Genomic DNA, 14,228 nt, shown 5'->3' on the forward strand with positions numbered 1-14,228 from the left:
TTGCTGTAAAGGGGCGCTTCTTCGCGGCATGGGAGCGGAGGCACGGGGCGGACACGCCATACATCAAAATCAAATGAAAGATGGACAATTGTAACTAAATGCCTGTCATGTTTATAAGCACTTCTATACAAAAACAGTTTACGAAGTTGTCACTTGTCACCTGTCACTTGACAATTGTCACTCGACATATGTCACTGACAAATGTCGGCGTGGTGAAATAGGGGCCTGGAGTCCGCCAGATTCATGTCGCGGGGCGAGGTAATGCGAGTCGGGGCAGGGTGGTACGTATGATAATACTATTATTTACTTATTCTGTGGCGGAGGGGCCGTTCAAGCGCATTTGAAACGGTTTAAAACCTAGTAAAGCTGTGCGTGCAAGAGAGGGAAGCAGAGTTTAAAGTTACGTAGACATATTACATATTTAGTCGAATATTTACACATTGGATAGGGTCACTGGAAAACGAATATTAAAACCTTTTGACATGATGCAAGTTTTGTAGAAAGTCAATAATTGTTTATTTTCAGACACATGTAAGAACGCAGGCATTTGGACTAGTGAAAATACCGAAAGCGATTTGATAGAGTCAATAATAGATGAAACGATTAAGACTAACCATGGTGAAGGACTTATTAATGACATTTCGAAGTATGTAAAATAATCTTTTCGAAGTATGTCAAAATACCCTTTTGAAAATGATTGTTACCTTGCCTGAAATATTAACAAACAATTAATTTTATTAACAAAATGGCTAAAATAATAGAGCGGTTTAGATTCGTTTTCTTAATAGATCGCTTAAACTTAAACCACTTAACCTAAAATAGATATGCTTACCTTAATTAATTTATACTCTGTGATAAATAAAATTATCAATGTTTTGCAGGTCGAAAATGGATAAAATCCCCCAAAACCTCGAAACGAGCGGACATAAATCAAGATCGACTGGCAATGTCCTGGAGAAAATTAAGAAGAGAACCAATATTGAACAACCTGGTAACGATTCACGGGTTGAAAAACGTTTTATTAGTATGAATATTAATGTTTATTTATCTGTATTTCTAACTTGTGTAAAATGTATGTACAATCGTGTAATAAGCATTAGAGAACTATATATTATACAATTCGGTAGGTCATCAAGTCATCACCATCGGTCCTTTTCATCGACTCATTTTAGTTAGGTACTATACCTATATATAAAACTATAAATTACTACCAGTCAGTCAGAGGCACATACTTACTTTGAGGTTGAAACAATCGATTTATCCCTTTTAAGATCTTTTTTAGGGTTCCGTACCCAAAGGGTAAAAACGGGACCCTATTACTAAGACTCCGCTGTCCGTCCGTCCGTCCGTCCGTCCGTCCGTCCGTCCGTCTGTCACCAGGCTGTATCTCACGAACCGTGATAGCTAGACAGTTGAAATTTTCACAGATGATGTATTTCTGTTGTCGCTATAACAACAAATACTAAAAACAGAATAAAATAAAGATTTAAGTGGGGCTCCCATACAACAAACGTGATTTTTGACCGAAGTTAAGCAACGTCGGGCGGGGTCAGTACTTGGATGGGTGACCGTTTTTTTGCTTGTTTTTCTCTATTTTTTGTTGATGGTGCGGAACCCTCCGTGCGCGAGTCCGACTCGCACTTGGCCGGTTTTTAATATACGCATTATTTTCCAAATTTTCTAAAAATATGTTATCGCGTATATAGGTAATCAACTACGAGTATATTCTAATTCTATACATTTAAAAAACTTTTAAATACACTGACTTAATATAAAAGAAATAGACACACAAAGCAGAACAAAAACGTCAACAAATGTGGATCCCAATGACGTTTCGCACCATTTGCATTGATGATAAAAACGCTTACGTAAATTTTGAGTCAAGATAAATGTTTCGTACAGAAAAGAGCTTAATGTCGTAAGCATTAAGTGTCAAATTTGCAAACATAAGTACCAACACTGTTAATAAATTTAGTCCGATGGCACTAAACGTAACGTATTTACGTCAAACAACGTCAAACGAGAATAATGAACGAATGGAGTCACTTTGGTACACTTTAATATGTATGTATTCAGGGTTGGGCAGTATTTCAATTACATGTATTTGAAATACGTATTTGAAATACAAATTAGTATTTTGTATTTGTATTTCAAATACTACCTCAAAAGTATTTTGTATTTGGTATTTCAAATACTGCACTCACATGTATTTAGTATTTTGTATTTCAAATACTTCAAGCTTCAAAATACATTTCTATAAATACATTTTATTAAATTCTATAATCCTAAAATGTCTAATCTCTCGCACAAGCTGTGAGCCGACCGCGAACCTCCGATCCAGCCGAGATACAATTTTCATTGGCTGGATACTGGATTTATATTAGGTCAACTTCTGCGTGGAACTTTTCGTTTAAATCTAGGGGATAGGGTCATTGCAGTAGTTTCCGTCCATGCACTAGTTTTCGACGACTTGACGGATTATCAAATATATATTTCATTTTTAATTTACTACTTTTTGCGAAATCTTCATCTTCGTCGCGTTGTCCCGGCATTTTGCCACGGCTCATGGGAGCCTGGGGTCCGCTTGGAAACTAATCCCAGTAATTGGCGTTGGCACTAGTTTTTACGATAGCGACTGCCATCTGACCTTCCAACCCAGAGGGTAAACTAGGGCCGTAATTGGAATTAGTCCGGTTTCCTCACGATGTTTTCCTTCACCGAAAAGCGACTGGTAAATATCAAATGATATTTCGTACATAGTTCCGAAAAACTCATTGGTTCGAGCCGGGGTTCGAACTCGCGACCTCCGGATTGCAAGTCGCACGCTCTTACCGCTAGGCCACCAGCGCTTCCTTTTTGCGAAATATCATTGTTATATGTAGACAGATATATTGCTTAGACGCCTTAGACATAAGGATTGAAATCAGTCCAAATTTGTGCAGGAATGTAGGTATATATTCAAATTTCGTCAAGTGGACGTAAACTAGAGTTGGACGAAAACTAGCGCAATGACCCTATAAGTTTATATGAAAGGATATTCGTTAACGTTAAAACTAAATGCTAAACAAAAACATAAATAAAGGTATATTTTGTAATTGAAATACATTATTTTAAACACTGTAATTTGTATTTTGTATTTCAAATACCCGTCACCAAAGTAGTTTGTATTTTGTATTTCAAATACTTTTAAAAATGTATTTTGTAATTTGTATTTCAAATACGTGGAAGCCAGTATTTTGCCCAACCCTGTATGTATTACAGGAAAACCAATTGAAGTAATAAATAAAACAAATTTAATTTAATCGAGAGCTCAAATAAAATTAATTCGTGGTTCAAATTCAAACAAATTATTTTTTTAATTCGTAAGTAGGTATACGTTCTTAAATACGAATTTCCTTGAAATAAATTCTACTTATTAAATAACTGTGTATTTAAGATTTACTCATAGCACGGGTGCACGGGGACATTTAGGTACTGATTGGATTTTTTTTATAAAGTCTACCTCTAAGTCTAATCTAAGTCTTTACAAAAAAAAATCCTGTGGTTGTCACTGTGTTCAGACAGGTTTAGCATTTACAGTTAGTCGATATAAGCCCTTATTGGTGGTGTATATGTCGGAAACAGGGAAATGGGCCGAACACACAAGTGCCGTTTTGCCTTGTTTAAAACTGCATCACCCCTATCTCTTGCTATAATTAAATAGCAGTGCACTTTGCACGTGGCATAGGTTTTCTTGGAAATCTTGAATTTAAACATAATATTATTCCTTATGAATTCCATATAAAAATATAAAAAAATATTGACCTCACATTGACTCATTAGATTTTTGTTCCTTGACATCCCTTGTTTGATACTAACAAATTAATTTATTCAAAACCATATAATTACCACCAGATTACATAAATTATGTAATGCTATCCAAAGAACTAACCGAAAGAAATACATTCCATCCTTTTTCCTTGTTTTATCATTGTTATTTTTACATATTTTAACGGCACATTTCGTAATTGTTGACAACTTCACATTTGAGCGTTTCAAACAAGACTAAACGAAAAAGTAATGCATGATCTGTTTTGACATCACTTTTGTGGGGCCATTTTTGGCGGCTGATTGGGTATCCAGTTCTTTATACTATATCAATGTTTAAATAATAATATGGTTCATTGATACGTTAGTTAGTAGGTAGTCACTAATTAATTGTTCTGAATTATTTGTCAACAATTGGTTGCTGCTAGGGTGATGGCGACCAAAACAAATTATACTGTTGATTACTTAATTTTAATCGAATTAAGTAAATAATGAGAAAGCTTCTTACTACTACTAAGCTTACTGTCAGATTATTATTTTTAAACTGTATATATATACATTTCTATACATGTTATATACCTAATCAATCTAATCACATTAAATGTAATATTGAAAAGCTTATCTCAATTGTAATAACGAGAATTTCACATTAAAATAATGAACAGGTAATTAAAACAATATATAATTAGTACATAAACGTTATTGATTGGGTAATATAGGTATTTTTATCAAAAAACCATTAATTATAATATAGTAATTTGATAAAACTGTCGACAGCATATATAAATATTGACACTGGAGAGGCTTGTTCACAACCGGATAAATATGATTGTGAAAACGCCTATTTTGTTTTGTCTGACATACGCGGTTTCTGGCAAAAACGGTACAAAAAATAAACATATTATGTTAATTTATTTCATGTTTAATCTTTTTCATGTTTTGTTGTTCCAAAAACTTGACCAGAAAAATGCACTATGAAAATTAATTTTATACTTAGATTTTATTAGGGCAACCATTATGAACAGTAAAAAAAAATATGTTTTGATATTATGCGTGATTTTCCCAATTTCCGTGTTCATCATAAACTCATCATTTTTATACTATAAGTAAATGGCGTTTTCTAATGATTCCTTACGAAATGAAATATTTGTTATATTTTTAAACAGTGCCAATTAAAAACGACGAGTACCCGCCTCTAGAATGGCCCACCAGATACAGCATAGAAGCAACAAAACTGTACTTGACATCGGGTTGGACTGAACATTTTAAATATTGGTAAGACCTTTTAATTTCTTTCAGTGTAACGCTGACAACTGGCACAACAGTCGCATGCCCGATTTCCGATAAATAGTTGTAATATCGCTTGCATACGTGATACGTCAAATGTCAGTACACATTGGAATCAGCATTTTAACGCATACAGTACCCGCAGGGGTACCGTACCTTAAATTTTTTTGTCTATTTTTATTTTAAGATGTCTTGATGATTTTATTTTAGGAACTACTGAATTTCAGCTTCCTAATAATAATTATACATGAGCTAAACTCTGTTAACTAGGAGATTTAACAACTTGTTACGGATTTTACCTAATTTTAATTTTCCCTGTTAGGTGCTTGCGAAACGAGTTGAATTAAAAGCCATGCGTGAGATGCACGCTCACCGCGAACGCCGAAGTTGCGGGCATCTTTATCTGTAACTCTAACTACACCTTAATTGGAGTAAAAGAGAAAGATGCCGCAATTTGCGAACATCGGTATGCGCGGTAGGCCCTCTACTCTGAATCGGGCTCCGTTTGTGATAACTGTTTTTTTTTCAGGCGGTTTAATAGTCTCTCTAGACTCGATGCCAACGATGGAGCAGTCACACAAATAAGAATACCAAAAATCGAGGAGGGTTACAAACTCGATTATGAGGTAAATAAAAAAGTTCCACAAAGGCTACCCAAATTGCGTCTGGAAAATATAGTTAAGACCGCCCTGTTGCCTGATTATTTTCTCTCTAAGGGCGCGTGTACACGGTGCCGCCTCCGCGCCGATACCGCGCCGCCGCCGCACGGGCTCGTGTACACGGTACCGCCTCCGCGCCGACACCGCACCGCCGCCGCACCGCCGCCGCACCTCCGCGCTATGTACACGAGACGTCTCGTGTACATAGCGCGAAGGTGCGGCGGCGGCGCGGCGGCGGCGCTGCGGCGGCATGGCACCGTGTACAGGCGCCCTAAATATGTTTTCTGTTAGTAAGGTGTGCAATAAAAATTACTTATATGAGTATTTGAATGTTTTTACAGTGACGGGTGAGGAGTTCAAACTGATATGAACATACTCTGACTCCCTTAACCCGTCGAACGCCCACCATACAACAAATTGATGTAAAGCAATTTTAATCCTATTGATCTATAGTAACACATGTCTGATACTGAGTCGCTACGAGGCCAACAAAAATAATACTTAGGGGTTCTTTAATAGCAATGTTTGACATGGCGTTGATGACACATTATTACTTTATTGACATGGTGGCAAAAAGTTAAAAGACTAAAAGAGTGGTGATACAATGCAACGTCAACTTAGGCATACTTAAAATTATAATAATTCCGTAATCTGTATACAAGTATCATATTCAATGCAGTTTGCTTGTCTATATGATTTGTTCGCTTATTTGACTCGGCCCAATTCGAACTTTAAGATACGTCAGTTAATAGATCTAGAAAAGATATGGATTAGATATGTCAGTGTCAAAAGTGACGTTATTGTTTGAAGAAATGTCACATTTGACACTGACATATCTAATCCATATCTTTTCTAGATCTAATAACTGACGTATCTTAAAGCTCGAATTGGGCCGTGTATCAAAGTAAATTATGTAAATAGCTCTAGAACTTTAGATTTCATTCCACAGATTCATCCTGAAACTACTGAAGAAGAAACAAACGAGAAGGTTTGTTATCGGGTTAAGGATTCAGATACTGATCCAGATGAACTAGAAGAACCTATAGATTTTCTCCCAATAACCAGTAACTTAGAAGAAGTTGGTAAGAGCGTTTAATCATATTCTTAAGTAAATAAATTTTGCACCGCAAAATTGCCTACTGCCAACTAGGCATTGCTGTACTTACCGCAATACTTAATTAGTGACGCTGGTACAGTTTGAATGCGAATGTGTATGTTTTTATTTTTATTACCTGTATTAAATGTAAAAATGTATCTAATTTTGGTTCTACTAATATGCATATCATGTCAATATTTTTTTTTACATACGAGTAAATATACCTGTGTAATGTATCATTTTTTTTCAAAACTGCGGTCTTTTTCTTTTTCGAATTTTAAATATGAGTTAAGATACATTACTTGACCTTTAACCGCAGCTTATAACTTTGGATATTATTGTTAAAGGAAAAGAAAATATGAAGGGCATGGAATGTGTCAAGTTTACTGGAAGTTATGGTGAAAATGAGGTGACAAATGAAGAATTGTGGGCCTATTATAACCATTCCGCTAAAGCTTGGGTTCCAGTCAGGTAAACCACTTTAATTACTTCATTTTCTGTCGTTCTAAAAAAACCGAAGATTTGCCATTTTCTTATTTTTCTTTGGCATGCAGTGGGCGTGGTAAACGCCGCTATTCTTCTTTGTCGGATGAAAATTATATTTTGACATAGGAGTTCGTAACGTGCATAACATAAAGAAGAAAGTTAACTTTTTAACGATTGCAATCCCATCTGAGCTTAATTTTGCATGTTCAATTCGTATTGCACATATATAAAATCCACCAATAAATGAAATAAATTCTCTATAAAGAGCACATAAAAATTAAAAAGTTTTTAATAAATTGATATTTGATATGTTTTTAAGGTACGAAACACGTACGAGCGACACTCGCCATGGCTATCTCAAGGACCATCAGATCGTCGATTATTTCAAATTTTCCCCCGAAGTTATTAAAGGAGTATTCTTCCTATTCAAAAATTGTAAGTGAGCAATTCTCAAAAAGTTTGTACATTTCGATCACATCTTAGATTTCTTTAAAAATTGGTATGCTGGTAAAATACATGAAGCTGAACAACTTCCACCACATTTTCCAAAATATCCCAGAAAGTTTCTAAGAAACATTCCTTTTTTGTTACCAGATTTCCTTACAAATTTGGTAAAAAAAAAGGAAAGTACATAATCATAATATTATTTTATAACTTCGTTAACAAACGAGTATGTTGCACAACCAAAGTAACTGGTAAATTAAATAAAAATACAATAGATTATTAATACTTGAAATGAATATTTTAATTTGTTATTTTCATTTATCAAGTCATTCGTAAAATTGAAATGTATATAGTTATTATGAAAACACTTGAAGTACAGTATGCGACATACGATACTTTTACATAGTCATTCAAAATGCAAGAAATAAATCATTTACAAATAACCCTTGTGTAAAATACAATAATAATATAATATAGTTATAACACCGATTTAAACTTTCACGATTGTTACACATTATTAAATTGTAAAACGGGACTTAATCGCGTATTTAAGTTTTAAAATTTACCTCCGACGTTTCGAGGACGTCGTTGTCGTGGTCTCGGAGAAGGCTGAGTTTTTGTTTTAGTTCAGTTTCATTAACAAACATAGAAATTAAATTATTATGATTACTTATTTTCAGATACATGTAAAGAAAATGGTAACGATGACGATAACGAAAAATTACCTAATTCCAATCATATTGAATCAATGACAGCAGAAGAAAAAAAAGAATTTGATGAAGCTTTTGCTGCGTAAGTGTTATGGTTATGCGTTTGTATTAAGTATTTGTTACAAGTTTATACATTGAAGCTGTTTGAAAAAGGTCAATTTAAATTAAATTAAATAAACTAATACTAAATAAAATTAAAATAAATCTAAAAAATTGGACCCCTTTGGCATGGTGCCGAGAACGCTGGCAGCATTTCCCCGCTGTATAGCGAGGCTAATACGCTGCGCGAGAAAGCTTCCAGCTCTTTGGTCACCAGTGAGGTCGATCAGTCTTTTTGCCAGATCTTTATAAAGTTGTAGGGCACTAGGACCCCCACGGGCCAAGGGTCTCAACCTCAAATGGCATAAAAATATACTCGGGGCCGAGACCCCTGTACTTATGCGTTTTAAGCTTTTCGGCCGCTTTAGCCGCCGCACCAGCTTGGTTACTGGTTCCGGTGAGGTGGGAAGGGGCCAGTGTGTCTACACAGGTGGCGTCCCACACTAGCACCCTTCCCAAACCCCAAGGAACCAAGGACATACCGTCCGGTCTCTTGCCGTCGTCTCTGGCTATGCCAGTTGGTTCCAGTAGAGTTGGCACGTTGACGGATGCAAGAGACCGGCGGATTATGTCATTCAGAGCAGCGTGTCTTGAAAAGCGGCCTGCACTTTTTTGGCAGGATAACCCGTGGTGTCCTAATTCGTCGACCTCACTTTATTAGTTTTTAGTTTTAATTTAGTTTTATTTAGTTAAGTTAGTTTATTTCTTTTTTAATGTACAATTACTTGTTAATTAATTTATTTAATTACATACGATTGACAATTAAATAACAAGTGTGTGTTCTTACAGATATAAGCAGAAATTTAACAAGCAGTACACCCACCAGGCAGAACACGAAATGAGAAAAAGTATATTTCATAAAAAATGGAGGTTAGATATAGACATTTTTTTTATTACAACATGTAAATAATATCTTCGATACCAATGTATTCGATGTTTATAAGATGTAACATAAAATCTATTAACCCTTTATCAAGCAACGTAATAGTTTAGAAACGTTTATAAACAACACAAATTTCGACTCTTTTTTGCATAGTTTACTCACCAAAATTATTGTCATTTATAGGACTTGAATATTCAATTTCAGTGGTTACTTTAGTCGTTTGAACTATTTTCTATAGTGTATAAATGAATATTGATCATCCTGCAAACTCTTACACAGCTAAGATTTTTGATTTATGTTTGATGTTACTAGATTGGTTAAGGAGACAAATCGCAAAAATTTGAGTTACACGTTAGCGTTGAACAAAATGTCTGATCGTACAAAAAAGGAACTGAAACGATACAAAGGATTACGCAGAGATAAACCAAGATCAGTTGGCAACATACGATTCCCATATTCACACGAAGAAATTAAGAAAATATCGGAAACGTTGCCATCGCACTACGATTTAAGGCTTGAAGGAGTCGTTGGTCCGGTTCTAGGTAAGTTGCTTACTACATCTGTCTATGTACATTAAACTATTATACTTTTTAGGGGTCCGGACCTCAAAAGGAAAAAACGGAACCCTAATAGGATCACTCGTGTATCAGTCTGTCTGTCCGTCCGTCTGTCACAGCCTATTTTCTCCGAAACTACTGGACCAATTAAGTTTAAATTTGGCACACATATGTAAGTTTGTGACCCAAAGATGGATGTGTAACATAAATAAATGAATTTTAAATATGGAGGCCATTTATTGGGGTTAAATGAGAAAATTAAAAAAAAAAGTTTTTCAAACTATGTACCTATATCATGTTACATATCAAATAAAAAAGCTCATTGTAAGGATCTCAAATCTATATATTTTTTAATTTTAGGATTAAAAGAAAATAGGCAAAAAATTACCATTCCCCCCCTTATCTCCGAAAATACTAGGTCTAAAATTTTGAAAAAAAAAATACACAAAATAGTTCTTTACCTATAGATGACAGGAAGACCTATTAGAAATGTGCAGTCAAGCGTGAGTCGGACTTAATGTACGGAACCCTTGGAACGCGAGTCCGACTCACACTTGGCCGGTTTTATTTTAATTTAACTCGACAATGTCCAAAACAATGTCCATTTTCGTATTTTTCTCCTAAAACTATTGAGCATCGAGAAGGTTTGAAATTACGACCTTCTTGTGTCGATTTTTGAAATATCTCGATAAAAAAGTGTCTAGTCCTTGTGAACGAATGAATGAATGAATGAATAATTCAATTATACCTACAATTTAGGTCTTGTTTAAGATTTCCCAACGAGTACTGTATGGATATTTTAAAAGGTTGTTTATTGTTTGTTTTGGCTAGCCCATAACATCCTGATTTCGATATTGGGATTATGATTGCCAACACCTACTAATAAACAAAATTATGACCTAGATCAAGATAGTTGCGGCTCATGTTGGACTTTTGGCACGACCGCTGCTGTCGAAGGAGCCTTGGCAAGGAGCAATGGTGGCATGCTGATATCGCTAAGTAATCAGGCTCTTTTGGATTGTTCTTGGGGGTAAATATATTTGTTTATGTATAAAAACTTTAAAAAAATAAGATACAACTTAATGGAATTTATGTCGCTGAGCTGTAGGTATTAAGTACATCTTACATTATTTATAAGGTCTGTAAATTCAATTGAAAAAAGTTAGGAAAGGTCCCCAAAGACCATTTGCGGGTAGCAGCATGAGATCAAACAAGGCTTAAAAATCCAAAAAGTAGATAAAGGAAGTAAGTACAATTAACTAAATAACCATTATTATTTTCATTTAGAATGGGAAATTCTGGCTGTGATGGTGGAGATGATATTTCTGCCTATAAATGGATAATGAAGCATGGCTTGCCTACGGTAGCGGAATATGGACCATATAGCAAACAGGTAAATATAAGTAGATACGAGTAAACTCACGTTATGGCTCCTCTACACGATGGGCCAACGCCGGCCACTCCAAGGGACGCAGCCATGCGGTAGAATGAGATAGCAATATCACTTGCTCCCTCTAACGCATTAATGCGTTAGAGGGAGCAAGAGCGTTAATTAGACCGGGCCGGAACTTCCGGGCTTACTTTTCTATGACAGATGACGGTGATCACGTGATGCTTTCCATAGAAAACGTAGTTCCGGAAGCTCCGGCCCGGACACGGCCCGGTCTAACGTGAGTCATCCTTTAGTAAATACTTTAGTTAAAGGCGAGATTACAAAAAATACTCCAATGGTGTTTTAACATATCAAATATAATAGCTACTAGAGTGATACTGTATGTTATGAAAACTATCCAATGCTGTTGTTGGGGCTCATTTAACTTCATATTAAATTTCATCTAAATTGCTTCAGCAGTTTAAACCTAAAGAGGTAACAGATAGATAAGGTTAAAACTGTTTTGTTACCAGCATTTATTTTAGATCTATACATTTAAAAACTATCAGCGTGAAACCCGATCCTGATTTGATGTGAAGTTATACGTTTTGCGTAAATTAAATTAAATTGGTATTTGTATAAAGTTTTCTTTTGTTTCAATAACAAATAATATCGTATTTAAATATATAAAAAATATTAAGGTTAACTGAAATGTGTTACAGGACGGGTATTGTAACATCCAAAACATGACAACCACTTACAAAATTCGTGGTTGGACTGATGTGACTCCATTAAGTGAACAAGCTCTGAAGGTAAGGGAATACTAAGATGAATCCTTTTTTGTGGTGTCATGGAATGAAACTTTATTTATTAATGAGGTATTTTAAACACACTCGCTCATTTTGACAATTTTATTATTATTTAGATATGGTTTGTGGTGTATATTTTTATTTTTCTACTATAATTAATTGTAGTTTGAATAAACTTAAAAAAAAGAAAACTGACTTCTAAAAGGATAAAATAAAATAAATCATTATCCCATTTATATGTGCTAGCGCTAGCTAGCAACGAATATGTTTGAAGGTGGTTAAATTTTTATATAAACGAAATGCATAATTTCAAGTATTAGACATTAAAAATGCATAATGAACGATTTGCATAAAACAAAATACAAAAGCATAATGTTCAAATGTAATTTTACTAATTTTTCATGTCATGTCATATCGTTTATTTTGACTAATGTCTACTGTTATGTCATAGCATAAGTACCTACATTGCTCATTATGATTAAAGTCTAAAATATATCTTATATTGTATAGGTACATAAGATTTGCAAGTATAAAATTACCAGCGCTTTACCGAGGTAGGTTTGTTAGTTGTCTCTTTTCACTGAAAGTGGAAGTAGAAGCTCCGCAACGCGGTGCTTCGTCAGGTTTTTGGCGGGGCCTAACTGAATTTGTAAACATAAACTTGTTATATTTTGACTATTATACCGATAGTTGGCTATACAACTAAACGTTATGCACATAGGTATACTTTAGGACTTTAGGAAAAAAATATTTTGATGCATTTATTTTTTATGCAAATTGATCAAATGAAATTATGCAAGCCGTTTGTATGCAAAATGAAAATATGTTTTTATATTTAAAACATTACAAACCCGTCGTTTGAAGCATCTTTTTATGTTACCTAATTATCAATTACTTCTATCATTTATTTCATTTTTATACAAAATGTTAATTAATTGTTTTATTAATTTTACAGATTGCACTTATAAATCACGGGCCTTTGTCGGTTTCCCTTGACGCTGAAGATGCTTTCATGCATTACGATGGAGGAATTTTATACGACACTAAGTGGTAACATCTAATGAATTAGTACATATTAATACATCTCAGTTTGCGAGTTTAATTTCAATTAATGACGCATACCCGTTTTACGCATATCATTATAATCCTCAAATTTTTGGTTTTGGTTCGGAATCAAATAGAATTGTATAAACTGAAATAAATTAAATTTATTCAAAGTTAATAATATTATATAAATAAATTTTATTCCAGTAAATCCTCAGCAGATGATCTGAACCATGAAGTGACCTTGGTTGGTTACGGAGAAAAAGACGGTGAATCATACTGGATCATCAGGAACTCGTATGGACAGTATTGGGGCATCGACGGATATGTTTACATTTCAACGCGAAACAACAACTGTGGGGTTATGACAGAACCCACTTATGTCGTTGTTGAGTAAACAAAAAAATTATGTTATCTAAATTGGATCAGAATATACATTTACTAATTGAAAAGTTAACCTTAAACCTTACGCTTAGGTACAGATAGATTATTCTCTGATAGTCTGATTCAAACTTATTCAAAATTAGGTAAGCTAGAATTTATAACGATTAACGACAAATGACTTGTAAACGGCTATTATTAATTAAGTTTGCACGTGGAATTTAACTAACAAATTAAATTATATACCTATGTATGATTTCTTTCTCTTGGAAATATTCTGACTACTCCCGTACTTTTATTTGTCATTTAAAGGGTCGTGCACACACCTTTAAAACCCTACCTTATAGTTGTCAAGACAAGTCTCTAGTCTATTCCCCAAAAAAGAATTTGTGCATACACGCAGTATCTTTTTGGCGATTTTACGATACTTCGTGTAATGACCACTTAAAAAATATTGAATGAAATACACTGTTGCCAACCTTATTTTAAATGACATCTCTGACAAATAAGTGAACCATAGACATGTTTTTTTTTTTAATTTCATTGATTCATTCATTCTTTTCCCGCCCGTACCCTCCATTTTTGCTACTTCTT

General features: G+C 34.5%; 1 protein-coding gene across 1 annotated transcript; it reads left to right on the forward strand.

Moving 5' to 3' along the window:
• Positions 1 to 888: 888 nt before the first annotated feature.
• Positions 889 to 13,651, forward strand: LOC134649091 (digestive cysteine proteinase 2-like). The gene is made up of 14 exons (XM_063503808.1): positions 889 to 991; positions 4,974 to 5,082; positions 5,624 to 5,720; positions 6,703 to 6,835; positions 7,197 to 7,320; positions 7,655 to 7,770; positions 8,460 to 8,571; positions 9,378 to 9,458; positions 9,784 to 10,013; positions 10,932 to 11,058; positions 11,316 to 11,421; positions 12,123 to 12,212; positions 13,165 to 13,259; positions 13,461 to 13,651. Exons 1-14 carry the CDS (start codon positions 889 to 891, stop codon positions 13,648 to 13,650), a joined length of 1,713 nt encoding a protein of 570 aa, XP_063359878.1. The 3' UTR covers position 13,651.
• The last annotated feature ends 577 nt before the right edge of the window (positions 13,652 to 14,228 follow it).

This window comes from Cydia amplana, chromosome 6, assembly GCF_948474715.1.
Source record: "Cydia amplana chromosome 6, ilCydAmpl1.1, whole genome shotgun sequence".
Classification (NCBI taxonomy): Eukaryota; Metazoa; Arthropoda; class Insecta; order Lepidoptera; family Tortricidae; genus Cydia; species Cydia amplana.

Excerpts from the sequence above, each read along its gene's own strand:
- LOC134649091 (XM_063503808.1), top strand. The coding sequence starts at position 889 with ATGGATAAAATCCCCCAAAACCTCGAAACGAGCGGACATAAATCAAGA. Across the intron at positions 9,459-9,783 it reads ATATTTCATAAAAAATGGAG|ATTGGTTAAGGAGACAAATC; the intron begins GTTAGATATAGA and ends TGATGTTACTAG. Across the intron at positions 11,059-11,315 it reads CTTTTGGATTGTTCTTGGGG|AATGGGAAATTCTGGCTGTG; the intron begins GTAAATATATTT and ends ATTTTCATTTAG.